Below are 18,260 nucleotides of genomic sequence, written 5' to 3'. Positions count from 1 at the left end.
TAGTTTGTGCCGCGTGTAGCCGCGCGGCACGGGGTTCAAACCAGCCGGGATTTAAAAATGGCAGTGCTCGGCTTATGCAAATGAAGCCAGGGAAATTCAAATCCTGGGCTTCATTTGCAATTGCGGTATGCCTACATTACCCCGCTAGTTCGAACTAGCGAGGTAGTGTAGACATACCCTAAGATATTAGCTCTTCTACCTTATTTCTCTAATACTGTATTCTTGGACCAACAAAGCTACAACACTGCAGCCATAAAAATGATTATATTTGACTGGTCTAATATGTCATCATCCATCATTAGATGTATTCTTCAGGTAATGGAACCATTGCATAAGCTGTCAGTCTTTATATTTTAGGCAGGAATCTGTCATTTTCCCACTCAGGACATCCAAAAGGTGCTAGTGGTCCAATATATTTCAGTAGAGTTGAAAATGCAATCCTCTTTTGTGCCTAATAGTCCTATTCATAGTCTGTTTGTGTTGGCAGTTATGCTGTAAGCTGTTCACTTTTTCAGGCTCACAGTAGCCCAATAATCTTTCTATATCTGGTTCCTTATTTTATGACCCTGCTATGCTGATTTCTGATATGGATAAATTCTCCTCAAGTTAGCTGGAAAATGATTGCAAAAGTTCTTTGCTATTGCTTTATTTGTTGCTTCTAGTTATCCCTCACTGTCATTTAAAATTGGATACTACTTAAAAGGGTATGGAGAGTTGCTTTATTTTGGCACACAATATGATTAAACCCATTCATCTCTAAGCTTCCCTTTATATTTTGAACAAAGAGGATGAGAATGCTCATTTGCCAGATTCTCAACAAGCCTCGTTAGCCCCTTCTCCCCTTTCCTGGCTTTTGTCACTCCTCCTCCACCTCCTCCTCCAAAAAGAATGAAAATCCTCTTTTATCTTCACAAGTCATTCATGCAAGCACTCATGCTCTCAGGCAATGTCTACACTACAATGTTTTTTTGGAAAAAGGTACGCAGTTTGCGTACCTTTTTCTGACACTTTTGTCGGAAGAGGGTTTTCTGAAATTTGGAAAAACCTCCTCTTTTGGAAGATCCCTTCTTCCTTGTGGAACAAGGAAGACAGGGCTTCCGAAAGAGCACGTCTACTCTTCCGCAAAATAAAGTGGAAGAGCAAACGTGTTCCCTGGATACAACGTAGTTTTTCCAGGATACCTCCAGTATCCCCAACCCCCCACCCACCATCTAGAGGTACCCTCAGTCACACACTTCCTTACCAAGCAGACCAAATGTGGCACACTTAGAATCAATTGCTCTCAGATGCCAGCCCCACCTCTTTGCATAGAACCTTTCTGAAGTCGAGGCTAATTCTTCCCCTTGCCTCCTCTCAAAATATGAACTGAGAGTCAGGCCAGGAATCATCCCCAGGAGGGAGGCTGAGGAATTCCTTACTCCATCCAACAATTTTGGCAGCTGATCCTGAAGCACGGGTGGGTTTCTGGAACAGAAAGCTATGAAATCATGTGGACTGACCATCATGTGTTCAATTATGTGTTGCAGTTCAATGAGTAAAGGTAGTCAGTACTAAGGCATCAGACTCCAAGCTGTTTTATATGGCTATTATCCAGAATGGGTAGGAATGGTGTCCCTAGCCTCTGTTTCTCTGGAGGTGGATGACAGGGGAGGGATCATGTGAGGATTACCTATTGTGATCCCTCCCTCTGGGGCATCTGATATTGGCCAATGTCGGCAGACAGGATACTGAGCTAGATGGACTTTTGGTCTGACCCAGTATGGCCATTCCTATGTCCCTATGATAGGATGCCAAGCATAACTCAGCTTTCTGACTTTTCTAGTCTTTAACATCCAGAGATTGGAATCATTCTGTTTTTAGAAGCCTTGAGGCTGAATGAAACTTGAGGCTGAATGAAATGGAATATGAATGATATGGGGTCAGATCCTGGCCCAAATTAAGGTCTCGTTTTTCCAATCTTGAGTGAAGTAAAAATAATACTCAATGATTATTTACCTTCCCATCCTCAAAATTCCCATAAGAGCACCTGGATCTGAAAGGTGCTAAATACCTCATGATTAAACACTTAATGTGGTAGAAACAATGCAAAACAAATCACATAGTAACATCCTGATAAATTAAAAGCGTTCTATTTTCTTCCTCTGATTGTTAGTTTTTTTTAATGAGTTGCAAAAATATTTTCCTCACCCTTGCAGAAAGAATCCAAAAATATTGAAGAAATCGTATCAGAATTATATATAGGGATAGCCAAAGGTAGTGTTTTCTCTTTACGGCCAAAAAACCATATATTTCAAGTAAGTCAGGTTTTCTAGTTAGTACAACTTATTTAAATTTTTCAGTCTAAATTGTTTTTTAAGGGAAATAGGGTTTTGACTGACATTTTGGTGAAAATATGTTCTTCCATGAAAAATTTCCACTTTTTCTTGGAAAAACAAACACAACCAGAAAAAAAAATCTATTTTTAAAAATGTTGAAAATATTTTGAGGTAATATTCTGTGGGTTGGCTTCCTTAGTTAGACTATATCTGCTTTGATGCCCTACCATCAGAATGCACAATAGAGACTCAGCAAGAAGAGAGGCACTGGTACATTATGGGAGATGTAGTCTGGCCGGATAGGATCATATGGCCATGAGCATGTGGTTCCTATGAGGTACTGCAGCAGCATTTCCAAATCAAAATGTTTGGTTTGCAGCTGAATTTTTTTGCTTTTCTGATGGAAATGTTTGGATTGGGATTTTTTTTGCTGAGAAGTCTAACTTTCCCATGGAAAATTTTGACTACAGTATTTTTTTTCTATTTCTATCAACATTTTCTGCTAGGAAAGAATTGTTCCAACCAGCTCTACCAAGCAATCATGCAGCACATGGATATTGTTAAGGCATTTAACTAAAGCCTGACCTTTCCCTGGAGTACTGTGGTCTGCTTTAAAGCCAACACCCATAGCCTTCCATAGCTTGCTGTCCATGAGCTCACATATTAGGCTGATTCATTATAGTAATTTTTGGCTGAAAAATTTCATTTTTGGCTAGGTAATTCAGTAAGTGAGGAATATTGGGATTTGTCCAAAGGCACAGTCCCAGATGAAGCAGTAACACAGACAGGAGAGAAGAGGTGAAGTGATTAGATAGAATTGTCTTTCCTTTTGTTCCTCACAAAGAGTCAGCCAGACTCAGTTCATGCTGGTGAAGGTAAAGTCTCTAGCTGCTTTGCCCCAATGTTATTAAAGCAAATGTTTCCTTTGATTGTAATGTTTTGTGACTTGAATTCTCAGAGAACAAAGTGATAGTTAACTGCACAGTATTAACTTGCCTGTAATTTCTCTCTAGTCTTATGGTGGATATGTAACTTCTCTGGCACTTGGATCTGGCAGTGGAGTATTTAAATGTGGCATGGCAGTGGCTCCTGTCTCCAGCTGGGAATATTACGGTATAGAAACATTTAATAAACACTGACTCAGAAAGCATGACGTTATTGCAAAAGCTTGACAATCTGAAACCTTATAAAAATGGTCATTACCAAAATAACATTCTTCAAAGCTTATATTTAACCCTTTCTCTGCACCAAGCCTTTTGGAACAAATACAGTGATCTGGCAGAAGGTTTGCTAATCTTAATTGTGCATCTCTAAAGCCCCCTTAGCAAACCATGTGCCTTCAATGATGTGCGAGATGGGGCTTCTTGTTAAGTCTGCCACGAAACTGAGGGAACAACTTCGAGGTGATTTCCTTACCTTTGATAGACTCACCCCTCTCTGATTACATTAACCCCTTCAGAAATCACTTATCCTTGTAGTTCATAACAATATTTCTGAAGGACATTTTTTTCGCCTTGGAGATGGAATTGTTTGTATCAAATCTCTGGCATTTTTAAACACTTTTCCTAGCAGAACCTCCCTTGAAGATTTTCACCCACTCCTCCTGTTTCCTGCCACACAAGTTGACCCCTTTAACGCATTAGTTATTCAAGTTGGGTTCTCATTTACTCCAAGAAGCATCCTTCACACCATGCTGACAGTGTAATGGTGTAAATTACATTTAACTGGACTCATACTGAGCGTAATGCCTCGTGTTGGGACATCTCAGCTTGAGCCAGTATTGCCCCGTAGGCTCCACCTTCCCTCTCTGGGTAATTATTAAAAATGTGGTGTGGCAGCAACTGCAATTGTATTGTAACTCCACAGATTTCCATGACCTCTGTCCCCAAGATGAACTACAAATGTGTATGTGGCACACAGATGGCACTTCCACGGGATATTGACAGTTTATTTCTGCCTGGACTCAGTTAGATGTGTGTACTGATTGTGTTAGCTCTGTCAGCAGTCTCTGATAACACTGACCATAAGCAGTAACTAACCATCATTCATGCTTAAATTTGATACTTTACGACTGGGCCTCAACAAAGATACTAATTATCTTACCCATTACAAAGATAGCTTCCCCAATTATCACCTTTAATATCATTAGCTCACAGACATTAACCTCCCCCCCATCCTCCCTCTAAAGTTTGATTTGTCCTTTTTATATGTGTTCACTTTTTTTGATTGTATCCCTTTGGTATATATGGTCATGCCAATTTTCTTCCACAATTTGATCTGAGGAAGTGGGTCTGGCCCACGAAAGCTCATCACCTAATAAACCATCTTGTTAGTACAGGCAGTCCCCGACTTACACGGATCCGACTTATGTCGGATCCGCACTTACGAACGGGGCTTTCTCGCCCCGGAGGTCGAGGTAGCGGATTGCTACCTGCGAGCTCCGGGGCGAGAAAGCCCCGTTCGTAAGCTGCTCCGGTGCCCCTGGTCTGCTGGAGACCGTCTCCAGCAGACCAGGGGCACCGGGCGGGTTCCCACGCTTCTGAGGCTTTGCCAGAGCAAAGCCTCAGAAGCGTGGGAACCCGCCGCTGCTGCCGCTTCAGTCGCGGTGCCTGTGGTCTGCTGGGGACGGTCCCCAGCAGACCACAGGCAGGGGACTGAAGCGGCAGCAGCTGCGGTTCCCCGTGCTTCTGAGACTTTGCTTTGGCAAAGCCTCAGAAGCGGGGGAACACGCCTGCTGCTGCCGCTTCAGTTGCGGTGCCTGCGGAGGTCCCCAGCACACCACAGGCACCGCAACTGAAGCGGCAGCAGCGGGCGGGTTCCCCCGCTTCTGAGGCTTTGCCAAAGCAAAGTCTCAGAAGCGCGGGGAACCGCCGCTGCTGCCGCTTCAGTCCCCTGCCTGTGGTCTGCTGGGGACCGTCCCCAGCAGACCACAGGCACCGGGACAGAAGCCGCAGCCACGGGGGGGTCCCGCGCCTCTGAGGCTTTGCCAGGGCAAAGCCTCAGAGGCGCGGCACCCCGCTGCCGCTGCGGCTCTGCTCCCGTATCCCTGGTCTGCTGGGGGGGGGGAGGGCGGCTAGTGTTCCCCCCCCCCCCCCAGAAGACCAGGCTTTTGTTTTGGACCCTGGAGCAGAGCAGCTGGGGCTGCCAATTGGTCCTGCAGCGCCTTCTGGGCACTACTGGACCCACCCGGCAGCACCCCAGCTGCTCTGCCCCAGGTCCTGATTCAGCCGCTGCTGGTCAGTTTCAGCAGTGGCTGAATCAGGACGCCTGGGGCAGAGCAGCTGGGGTGCTGCTGGGGTGCTCCAGTAGCGCCGAGGAGCGGTGCTACTGGAGCAACCCAGCAGCACCCCAGCTGCTCTGCCCCAGGTGTCCCCAAGTCAGCCGCTGCTGAAACTGACCAGCGCTGACTACAGGAAGCCCGAGGCAGAGTTGCTCTGCCCCAGGCTTCCTGGAATCAGCTGCTGATCAGTTTCAGCAGCAGCTGACTTGGGGAAGCTTGGGGTTCTTAAATTGAATCTGTATGTAAGTCAGAACTGGCGGTCAGTTTGAGCAGCGGCTGAATCTGGACGCCAGTTCCGACTTACATACAGATTCAACTTAAGAACAAACCTACAGTCCCTATCTTGTATGTAACCCAGGGACTGCCTGTATTTAAAGTGCTGCATAATCCTGTCTTTTGTTTCATTGACCATCCTGTGAGCCTTTGCAGAAATAGTTGGCATGGCTGCATAGTAATTTCTACTCTATCTTCCCAAAAGGATAGTAATTGTGTAATTGCTCTTCCCTTTTACCTGGATTGAGCTTCAGAAACTTTTATTTAATGGTGATTCTGCCACTGGGAAACATGGGACCCTGCCCCAGTGAGCCAAAGGAGGCAGTAAAATGTATCTTTTCTCCAAATTCATGTGCCATTCACAGTTAATCAGTTAATGCCATAGTGCTACCCTCTTCTGGCTCTCGGATCTCCAGTCTCCGGAACTGTGAAGTGCACATTACAATAGGGAACTCCATCACAAAAGAACCATCCTAGCAGCCACAGATCACTTATTAAAGTGACCTGGGTGAGCCATTAAGCAGGAAAGTGTCCTGTATGAAAGTCTCACATGCAGAAAACTCTGCTCTCACCTATCCCTACCTCAGTCAAAGATGAAGAATGCAAAGAAACCACAGCATCTGGTGTCAGTGAAAAATGGACAAAGACCTGAATAGCCTGTGCATAAGGTTTTAAGCCAGTGGTCCCCAATCTTTTGGGGCTGATGGGCGTCCGGGGGCGGGGCCACTCCCACGCTGGACACTGGGGGGGTGGGGCTGTGCCCAGGTCCGGGGGCAAGGCCACCCATACGCCGCACTCCCGGGGCCAGCGCTGGCGCCGCTCCTGTGCCGCATGCCCAGGGGTGGGGCTGCCCATACGCCGCGTGCCTGGGGCCAGAACAGCCCATGTGCTGTATGCCCGACATCAGCGCCGCTCCTGTGCTGCGTGCCCAGGGGCAGGGATGCCCAAACGTTGCATGCCCGGGGCCGGCACAGCCCATGCACCGCGCACCTGGGGGCGAGTCCACCCATGTGCCGTGCACCCGGGGCCGGCCCCAATCACTCAGCGGGCACACAGAAATGGCCTGGCAGGCGGATGACGCCTGTGGGCACCACGTTGGGGACCACTGTTTTAAGCTATAGCCTCAGTCTCCTCCCACAGTGGCTGTACATATCCATTGAACAGGAAGAGTCACCAGGATGGAATCCCAAGGCACTCGTCCCTGCTTCTGACTCTATAGTCATTTCTTGGCTATAGTAAAGTTCTTTATAATCCCTCTTGTGTCTCCCCTTGTAGCGGTTGATATATACTAGGTTACTCTTGCGATTGGTTCCTGGAATGTATCCTACTAGATAAATCAGTCTGGGTATGTCTACACTACCCCGCTAGTTCGAACTAGCGGGGTAATGTAGGCATACCGCACTTGCAAATGAAGCCCGGGATTTGAATTTCCCGGGCTTCATTTGCATAAGCGGGGAGCCGCCATTTTTAAAACCCTGCTGGTTTGAACCCCGTGCAGCGCGGCTACACGGGGCTCGAACTAGGTAGTTCGAACTAGGATTCCTATTCCGAACTACCTAGTTCGAGCCCCGTGTAGCCGCGCTGCACGGGGTTCGAACCAGCAGGGTTTTAAAAATGGCGGCTCCCCGCTTATGCAAATGAAGCCCGGGAAATTCAAATCCCGGGCTTCATTTGCAAGTGCGGTATGCCTACATTACCCTCCTAGTTCGAACTAGGAGGGTAGTGTAGACATACCCTCTCAGCCTTTGTCTATATAGAACTGGATCCTCCAGATTGACTGTCAAAGCTTACATTTGATAGCTCTCAGATCATGGAACATGACTCACCTGTTTTCTCAGACCTTTTCTTTGGTCACGTTGGGTCGGGTATTTCTGCAGAGGCAGATAAAGTGGCAGCATATTTATCAATTCACCTTCACAAATTGTTTTTGTATGTAGGTTGTCATGTTGTATGAGGCAGTCAGGAGCTACAGTGAAGGAAGCTACAGAATTAGTTTTAAAAAAGTAGTACATTAGGGTGTATTAATGGAAGTTTAATGTCGTTTAAACATATAACTGCAGCATACAACCATTAGATGTGAATATATTCTGTCTACAGTTCTCTTTTTTTATATGATAGCATCTATCTACACAGAGCGATTTATGGGTCTTCCAACTGAGTCAGATAATCTCAAACACTACCAAGTAAGAATTCTCTTCATTGTGTTTGTTTTCCTCAAACTTAGAATCATGTTAGAAGGGAAGAAGGGTGTTGTGGGAAGGGAAGAAGGGTGTGGTGGAAAAAAGAAATAAGTTTCTATCCTTAACTATTCTGTGTTTAAGTGTCTTTGTTGTCCCATTGGAACATATAGGATCAGTTCAGATAATACCTGCTTACCTTCAGCATTGGGAGGCGGGGACCCCACCAGGGTGGGTTTAAATGATGATGATTCCTGGCCACTTGGTATGGAGTGAAAGCGTCTTAATGCTGACTGAGGTCTGTGGTGAAATGACACTAATCCACTAAGTAATCAGATTATTGCTACTAAATAGGGGCACAGCTAGTTCCTAAGTGTTTAACTGAAAATTTCCAGCCTTTATTTCCCTGATTCCCTACACAAACATACATACCGGTTCTGAACAGATTTAGGGCCTGGTCCAAGTCCCACTAATGTCAGTGGAATGCATTTCACTGGCTTCATTAGGCTTTGGATCAGGCCCTTAATGTTCATTTCCCAGCCCCACCCAAATGGCAGAAACTCCTCATCCCAAACTCCTCGGGCAGAGCATTTTGGCATAGATGGGTGGCATTGCAGCTTGAGTGTGGGATGGGGCATGGGCCTGAGATTTGTGTCAAATGGCTCTGGGAAGAGCCTAGGAAACATACTAACTTCCATTTCAAGCCCAGAGGGTAATAAATAATCACTCTTGTTATTGTAGTGCCAGTGTATATGATGATTCAGTTAGTTTTATACTATGCAATCAGAGCCTTTTACCTACGTGACTAAGTGGTCTAAATTGCAGCTGCTGAAGTGTCCATTTTCCCCCTGAACAGAATTCAACTGTGATGGCGAGAGCAGAGAACTTCCGAAATGTAGAATATCTTCTCATCCACGGAACAGCAGATGGTGAGGTTTGCAAAAGGCAGTTCAAATACTGCACCACATCCTCTTTGTTTGAGAAACATTAAACATCTTGCTTTGACTTTGATTAGGGTCAGTACTTAGATGTTTAGTCCATTTCCACAAGGTGTATAAAGTGTCACTTACTCGTTGTTAGGAATGTCAACTGTAGCACTCAATAATTGATGGACTGAACTTAATGCACTGTAGCTTTACTTTATCTGGTATTTACCACATTTTAATAACCACTCTTCCTCTTTTTATTCTGTTTCTTTTTCTAGATAATGTACATTTCCAGAACTCAGCACAGATCGCTAAAGCTCTTGTTAACGCACAGGTGGATTTCCAGGCAATGGTAGATAACATCGGACTATTTGTCTTTTTAAACATGGGCTTATAATTCTATTAACAAGTTCCTCTTACACCTGGGGACATTTTTAAGAAGGTCATTTTAGCCCAGTGAGTCCCATAGAATAGCTTGTGGACTTGCATTGGTCTGTGGACTTGCTGGTAGCCACAGAAAACTGGTTGACCAAATGAAATTGGCTCTTTGCTCCTTGTTTCCAGCTGCTTCAACAGAGTATCAGTTTCTTCTTTGTAAATAGTAGTTTTGAAGCCTGGAAAAGGCATGTGGAAAAAGAATGAGCAGCCAGCCTAGATGTCTCTTTTTGAGGCTGTTGCTACCTAATGAAACAGGAAGAGGAATTAGGAGCTTCCTTCAGGTACCTGCCAGCCACAGACAAAGATGAAGGATCTCAGAGAAGGGAAGAAGGAATCTGGAAAATAGACCCAGAGGGAGATGAGACAAAATTGTCAGGGACAGAAAGGGTAACAGGGACAGACAGGAGGGTGGAAGGGATGAATGAAGAGCAAAAGTAGGCCAAATGGACAAAATGTCTATTGCATCCATGTCAGGCTTTGGTTCTTCTTTATCGCTTATACATGTGCTAATGTCAGATGCACTAGTCTTGTTCCTGTCCTACTTCTGTCCATGAACTGTCACAGACATTAGTGCACATGCAATTCCCAAAGCACAGGGGTTTGTGGCACTCCATAAGTGTGTGGACCATAGTGTGGACTCCAGATGTCCTGCATTCCCACTGATTTAAAGCAAAACAGTGCTGCATCTGCAGAGAAGAGAAGCACCTAGCCTAAAAAAATGGATTTCAGTATGTCTTCATGACACTTGGCTGTAAATAACTTAAGGCAAATTTTCTTATTAAAATAATTGCTACTGTTCCAAGGTGTAACATAATACATCTCCGGCTACGTCCACACTGGGAAGGTTTGGCAACAAAAGTGCTGCTGATATGCAACAGTTGCCAAAAGTGAAAACTGGTCAAACCAGTTTTTCTGCCTCCCATTGTCGACATTTCACGGCCACATTGCTAGCACTCTGTTGACAGATAAGGTAAAGCAATGTGGGTAAGATGCATCCCACAGTGCATTGTTGTGGGAAGACAGAACTGAACCCTCTGAGTTCTCCCACAGCATTCTCTACTTCTGGAAGTGATATCATGAATAGTTCTGTGAGCTTTCCGTGCTGAGGAATGTGAAAGTAGCCCAGCAGTCTCTCCAGCCTTTCCCCTGCAGCAGCCTGCTGCTGTGTTCCTAGCAAAGCAGAATAGAAGCATTCCAGTGATTTGCTCTTTCTTTGTTCCACAAACACAGCAGCTCATTCAGCTATCAGATACTTCCTGAAACTTTGAAAGGGGAGGGGCATATGCCTGCAGGACAGCAGAGATCACAAAACACTGAGCGCAGCCATAAGGGCAGGCATTGTGGGATACTGGCTGAAGCCAGTTCTCTCGACAAAACAAACAACAAAGTCCACACTGACTTTTTGTCGATAATAAAGGGAGGGGAAAAGTCAAAAGTCTCTTGCAGGGCTAGAAGTTTTTTGTCACCAAAACTGGGTGTTTTTCCAGACAAAAGTTGCATTGTAGTGTAAACTCTCTCACTGTTTCTCACCAAAAGGCAGTTTTTGACAACAAAATGTGCCAGTGTTGACAGGCTAGTTACTGTTCTCAAGATGCTATAGAACTGATGTACTAAGGAACTGATGCCATAGAACTAATGCCTAAGGAACTGATGTAATGCTGAATGATTTGGACAGAGCTCCACAGGGGAGGGCAGTTTAATGAAAACATAATATTGCCAGCCAAGTCTGTCTTTGGAATGGCTATGTCTACACGACAAGATTTTTGTGCAAAAACTTGCAGAGCATCTACACCTTAAGCGTGTTTTTGCACAAGAAAATAGAACAGAGGGCTTTTGCCGGTCGAGTTATTCCTCTCACCACAAGGAATGACCCACTGCAGCTCTTGTGCAAAAAAGCAGCTGTGGACGCTCTAGAAGTGCCTTTGCGCAAGAAATCCCTATCGGAAAAAGTACAGGTGCTCTGTGAATGGCTATCAGAGCTTTCTTGCGCAAGAGTGTCCATCACGCAGTGTGGACACTCTCTTGTGGAAAAGCACATCGCTTCTGCGATGCACTTTGAGGTCTGGACACGCTTTTGGGCAAGAAGTTTTTGATCAAAAACTCTTCTGCAAAAGGTTTCTTGCTCAAAAATCCTGCAGTGTAGACTAAGCCAATAATTCTAATGCTAAGGACATGCAGCACATGTCACGGACTCTTGTCCTTGAGGGCATCTTAGAGTTTTTTTGGTCTGGCTTGATGCAACTAACTCACCAGGAAGGCATTCTGACTCCCAAATTACAGATTATTTAGAAATGTTGTTCAATAAGAATATGAATATAATGAAAACTAATAAAAATAATTATCACACAAAGAACAAGCGAGCTAACAAGCCACTAACCATTTGTCTTTGTGAGGCACCTTTCACCATTTATGGGGCTGTAATAGTAATAAAGATTAAGCTTCTAATTGTTTACTTACTGTAGGATAGAGGAATAAAGTATGTTTGGGGTTTTTTTTCTTCTTTTTCAGTGGTACACTGATCAGGATCATGGAATTCCTGGCCTTTCAAGTAAACATCTTTATACCCATATGACCCACTTCCTCAAACAATGTTTTTTCCTGTCAGAATAACAAAGGTATTCTCATCATGATGAAGCATCTTATTCATCCATGAGAGCTAGATGTGCCTTGATATGATGTGGTTGTACCTGTGCACAGATTAAGTACGTTCTGCAGGTGGATTAAGAATTGAAGATTAAGATACTTTTAATGTGGAGTTTACATCTGTTATTCATGCTGTATATTAGCAGATAACATACCACTACACATTTTGGCACATTTAACGCCTGCTTGTTAAAAGAAAATAAAATAAAACTGGAACTTAAAATGAAACTTATGGTTACTGTCATTTTGCATAAAACTCATGTTTTGGATTTTGGTTCATCTTCCAGAGATAGATTCTCATTTGGAAAGAAGACATAAAGTCAAGTGAACATGCTTGCTTAGTTATATTAACAGTTGAGAGAGCAATGTGATTTACAAATTAATGTCCAAACCACAGTAAGTAGGGGCAAAACCTAGTGCTACGTGAGTCATACAAGGTTTGGAATTGCAATTGGTATAATTATCCTGAAGCTTAAATGCTTGTCCAAAGTTTAGTCAATGCTGGTGGGTTTGAAATGCAGAGGTCCAAGGGAGAGTCTTTTCCTGAATTTCTACTGTTCCCTAGCATGAGCAAGATAAGTAGCTTGGGGTATGTCTATACTACAATGTTAGTTCGAACTAACGGACGTTAGTTCGAACTAACATTCATAGCCGATACACTAGCGCTCCGCTAGTTCGAATTTGAATCGAACTAGCAGAGCGCTTAGTTCGAACTAGGAAAACCTCATTTTACGAGGATTAAGCCTAGTTTGAACTTACTAGTTCGAATTAAGGGGTGTGTAGCCCCTTAATTCGAACTAGTGGGAGGCTAGCCCTCCCCAGGTTTCCCTGGTGGCCACTCTGGACAACACCAGGGAAACTCTATGCCCCCCTCCCGGCCCCGGACCCCTTAAAGGGGCACGGGCTGGCTACGGTGCCCGTGCCAGGTGCAAGCCTGCCAGCACCCAGCCAGCAGACCCTGCACCTGGCATGGCACAGAGCCACCCACCCGATGTCCTCCAGCCCACCCCCTCTTCCCGGGACCAGGCTGGCGGCTCCCGGGAGCTTGCCCTGGACCGCAAGAGGCGGGCACCTTCCTGGGCTAGTGCAGACATCGTGGACCTCGTCCACGATCTCCGCATTAGGCACAGGAAAGTGGCTGTCTAGGGCAGGAGAGCTGCCAGCCTGGCCACCCAGGAGCAGGTGTGCATGAAAATCAAAGGGGTCTACTGAGACCCCCGACCCTGAGCCCTGAGCTTACAATGGCTGTCCTGGGTCAGACCAAAGGTCCATCTATCTCAGTAGCCTGTCTGCCGACAGCGGCCAACCCTAGAGACCTTGGAGGGGATGGACCGAAGACAGTGACCAAGCCATTTGTGTCGTGCCATCCCTCTCCAGCCTTCCACAAACTTTGGGCAGGGACATCACTCCTACCCCCTGGTTAAGACTACTACATGGACCCAACCTCCATGACTTGATCTCACGTCCCTTTAAACTCTGTTCTAGTTCTAGCCTTCACAGCCTCCTGCAGCAAGGAGTTCCACAGGTTAACTATTTGCTTTCTGAAGAACAACTTTCTCTTACTACTTTGAAGCCTGCTACCCATTCCTTTCCTTTGGTGTCCTCTAGTCCTTCTTTATGGGAACTCATGAAGAACTTTTCTGAATGCACCCTCTCCACCCAACCCCTGCTTTTAGAGACCTCTATCCTGTCCCTGCTCCATCTCCTCTTTTCTAAGCTGAACAGTCCCAGTCTCTGTAGCCTCTCTTCATCTGGGACCTGTTCCCAACCCCTCATCATGTTAGTTGCCCTCCCCTCTCCCAGCCTTTCTCTTTCCCTCTCCCACCTCCTTTTCCCAGTCTCCCCCAGTTTTGTTCAATAAAGACAGAGTCAATGTTGGAAGAAACGTTATCTTTATTTTGTACATCAATAAGAAGGCGGGCTAGGGAAGGGTAAGTGGAAGGAGGTGAGGGAGGAATGGGGTACGAGCCCCCGATGGGGAGGACTGGGCTGGCTCTGCAGGCTTCTGGGGGTGGAAGCTTTCCTGCAGCCCCCCGATTGCCCCCTCTTCCCAGATCGCAGCCTGCGGCAAGTGCAGCCGGGCTGATGGCCGAGTGGTGTGGTGTGCCCAGTGTTGGTACTCCGGGCAATCCAAGCCAGGACTGCTTTGCAAGCGGGGCACCCTTAGAACTGTCTGTCCGGGGTGGGGGTCGGGACCCTTTAAGCGCAGCCCTTGGCTAGCCTGAGACAGCAACTCCACGCTCTAAGTCCTCCTCTGATGCCCTGCCGGCACTGCTTCCGGCCATCCTTAAGCCCTGTTCAGGGTCCACTCAATGTGGACTTGCTAGTTCGAATTAGCAAAACGCTAATTCAAATTAGTTTTTAGTTCTAGACGCGTTAGTTCGAATTAGCTTAGTTCGAATTAACCATTTCGAACTAAGCTAGTTTGAATTAGCGCTGCAGTGTAGACGTACCCTTGGTGTTTCTGGTCTTTGAATAGGCAGATATGAAAATATCCTCAGATGCTTAAATTTCTAAGTGTATCACACCTTTTGAATCTCAAACCAACTTTTTGTTTGGGTTCATGTTAAGGGGTAGAAGGTATAGAGTCAGCACAGTTATTGAATCCCAACAATTGTTTCCATCTTTATCCAGAACTTGCTGTGTTATACTGCATGTATTCAGTGATGAAATTGGAGGCAAAGGCATCCTTTCATGAAATTTCAAAGGACAGTTCTGTCCTGGTAATACCTAACACTTCTCTGGGGCTCCCATTTTACAGATGGGGAACTGCAGCAGGGAGTTTCCAAGGTCACTGGTGCAACTCCACTGAAGTCAATATAATTGATATTGTCTTGTAGTGACCCTAAACATTTTGGGCCCTGATTCATTCTCCAATGTTTTAGGGGATGCTGCTTGGGAAGAGTCATTTTACAAGGTGCAAAATGCAGATGTGGAAAGCATCACGTCACCCTTCAAAACAGGTCTAGTCAAGTTCTAGAGGATTTTCAGAAATCAACTAAATAAAGATATGAAAAATGGACTGAGAGGAAAAGTAGAGTGAACTTGGCAAAGGGAAGCTAGAAGAATAACACATTTATCTACAGATTCACAAAATGATGTTATAAAGATGATAGTCATTGCTTGTTCATGAGTACAGAATATGGAATAATGGGCAGAAGATAAAGAAGGAAACTCTACATTCATGCTTCCTGGCAAGGGTGAGGTCAGTACCGTATTACCCATTTGGCAGGTCTTTCTGTTATGAGTTTTTACATAGCCTAGCTCAGTGGGTTCATTGTTTATCTTTGGGATCCTTCAGCACTTCCATAATGTGAATAAACAAACAGCAATAACAATACAAGGCACCTGGAAAAGAGATGCTGAGAGTGGCTTTGAAAGTGCTGTCAGAGGGGACATTTGAGCCCTAGGCTAAACATTCATCTAACACGGAGGATTTGTGAATTAAATCAATCCTGCCATGATGAAGGCAAATGGACAAGATATTTTACTAGAGGCCCAGTGCAAACAAAGTGATTCTGTGATCATTTTTGCACAGAAGTTACCATACTGTTTCAGATTCAGGCTCCATTGTATACAGCTTTTCTTGTCTTTGACACTAGCCAGTTCATGATGCTTTAGAGGAGAAGTGCAAGAAATCCTGAAGTAGTCAGTTATGGAATAACCCTCCCACAGGTAAAGCTTTTTTCTAGTACCATCTACTATTGCTTTACATTTCTTTGTGGAAAATCAAAGGCCTTAATTTGACCAAAATGACAAAAATACAGGATTTGTTCAATGGAGTTAAAAGGTGGAAATAACCTGCTGTATAAAAACCCCCTTTGTTCTGTGGATGGCAACAACATATCTGATCTTCCTCATTTAAAAACATTCTCCAGAGACAGATAAATCTTTATGTAAATGTTGTTGCCAAGCTGTTTGTAATGGTTAAATTATACTTTGATGGGAACTCTTGAGAAAATATTCAGTTCAGTTAAGGTTTTTTTGGAAACACTACCAATTAAGTGATGTTAATGAGCTTTTTGTTGGTAATGTAATTAAAATTCAGCTGTTCTAATTGTAAAAGGGGAAAAAATTATAGCTCTGAGAAAGTTAACAGTAAAATAAGCAAATATAACATGAAGCAGGGCTAATTAAATGGTGATTATATGAGCCTTTGTGAGTGTTCTACTGACAACAGTATTTTCAATAATGGGGTGATTTTACAAATGAGGAATATAAGTCAGCTGAATTTATTAGGGCTTAATTCTCAGCTCTCTTACTGCGGTGTAACTCCAAAGAAGCCTCTGTAAAATGGGCATGACTGAGTGGAGAATCAGCATTTAGGTGCCTATGGATATAGACACCTACTTCAATTTTCAAAAGCACCTAAACCCCATTGATTGAAATGGGAGTTAGACACTCAGGCACCTTTAAAATTTTGCATAGCACCTATCTGTATCTTTAGGCATCTAAACATCTTTGGAAATCGGTCCTTACTGTCTAATATTGGAAGTATAACCAATGAAATTATCCTGATGTAATCAGTGATTCATAAGCGATGTAAGGTAGAAAGCCAGAAGCATGTGCAGAGATGGGCATACCTGGAGAGTTTAAAAGGTATGTGTAGACTGATATATGAAATAGCCTTTACAAATGGGTTAAGTTGCCTGGACATCGTTGTTAATTTGTTCTAGTGCCTGTTCAGTGTCTGGGAAAATACAGCAGACAAATCCTCTGATCTGTTCATTCTTAAACTTGGCATCTGGTGTGAGGGAGAAAGCTGTGGAGATGGACAATGGGAAAAGAAGCACACTGTTCAGTTAATCTACTTAATATTTTTTCTATATCAGCCACTATGCACGCTGTACACTGTTTATAAGGAAAAAGCAGGACTATATCTAGTGACAACTATACAGCACCACTGGAATAATTTTTGCCCTGTCTTACTGATAATGGACATCCAGGGTTTGTCTAGACTACACCTCTCTGTCGACAGAGAGATGTAGATTAGGTACATTGAAATTGCTAATGAAGCAGGGATTTAAATAACCTGTGCCTCATTAGCATAAACATGGCTACTGCTTTTAAAAAAAAAACAGCAGTCTAGGTGCGGATCTGTCAAAAATAAAGCCTTTTTTGACAGATCCTGTATTCCTCAAAAAATGAGGTGTGCAGGACCAGTCGAAAAAGCCTTTATTTTCGACAGATCCATGCCTAGACTGCCTTTTTTTTTTCGAAAAAACTCCATTTAGAAAAAAGCGACGGCCATGTTTATGCTAATGAGGCACAGGATATTTACATCCCTGCTTCATTAGCAATTTTGATGTGCTTGATTTGCATCCCTCTGTCAACAGAGGGATGCAGTCTAGGCGTAGCCCCAGATAACTGAAATCATGCTGGACCACGGATGTTGCCAGACCAGTGAGTGTCGGATTAGAGAGGTTCAACCTGTATTATTTTATTTGTCTCTATCAACTGTTGCACTTAACTACATGTCTTTGGCTTCCATCCAAGACATATTTCACAGTCAATTGTTTAAACCCCATCAGCACACGATTAACAACCTGCAACCTTTCCTGGAAAACTATCCCTCACTCTCACAGGCCTTGGGGTTCAGGCTAATCCTTGCCTACATACAACCCCCTAACCTCAAACACATTTTTTCCAGCATCTGCGTAGCTCCATCATACTCATCCAGGAACCCTCCCTGCAATCAACCCTGGTGCCAACTCTGTCCACACACCTACACAAGCGACATCATCACAGGACCTAACCACATAAACCGCCACATCAAAGGCTCATATAACTTTACATCCACCAATGTAATCTACCCCATCAAACACCAGCAATGCCCCTCTGCCACCATATATATTGACCAAATTGGACAGTCTCTATGACAAAGAATTAATGGACATGAATCAGATATTCAAAATGATAACACATAGAAATCTGTTGGGGAACATTTCAGCTTGCATGTGCATTCACTAATGGATCTAAAAGTGTTTGTATTATTTCAAAGCAATTTCAAAAGTCCCCTGGAGAGAGCAACTAGAGAACTGGGTTTCATTTACAAGTCTGACACCTTGAATAGATAAACTTAAAAACTTAAAAAACCACAAATGGTCTGGTAGCACTTTTTAGACTAACAAAACATGTAGATGGTATCGTGAACTTTTGTGGGCACAGCAAATAAACAAACAGATGACCAGAGTTTTGAGTTTAGGAT

The 18,260-nt window shown here is 44.3% G+C and overlaps 1 protein-coding gene across 1 annotated transcript in view; it reads left to right on the top strand.

Annotated features, from left to right (window-relative positions):
- The window catches only part of LOC102443466 (prolyl endopeptidase FAP), a 61,532-nt gene extending 49,252 nt beyond the window's left edge, over positions 1-12,280 (top strand). The window contains exons 22-26 of the mRNA XM_006114846.5: positions 3,329-3,428; positions 7,987-8,051; positions 8,902-8,974; positions 9,250-9,323; positions 11,918-12,280. Coding sequence (XP_006114908.3) covers positions 3,329-3,428; positions 7,987-8,051; positions 8,902-8,974; positions 9,250-9,323; positions 11,918-12,019 — 414 coding nt within the window. The 3' untranslated portion in view covers positions 12,020-12,280. The remainder of the gene's footprint in view (positions 1-3,328; positions 3,429-7,986; positions 8,052-8,901; positions 8,975-9,249; positions 9,324-11,917) is intronic.
- The last annotated feature ends 5,980 nt before the right edge of the window (positions 12,281-18,260 follow it).

This window comes from Pelodiscus sinensis, chromosome 7 (assembly GCF_052426305.1).
Source record: "Pelodiscus sinensis isolate ZL-2025 chromosome 7, ASM5242630v1, whole genome shotgun sequence".
NCBI lineage: Eukaryota > Metazoa > Chordata > Testudines > Trionychidae > Pelodiscus > Pelodiscus sinensis.
The sequence above is the reverse complement of the archived record's forward strand: the minus strand, read 5'-3'. Positions and strand labels throughout refer to the sequence as shown.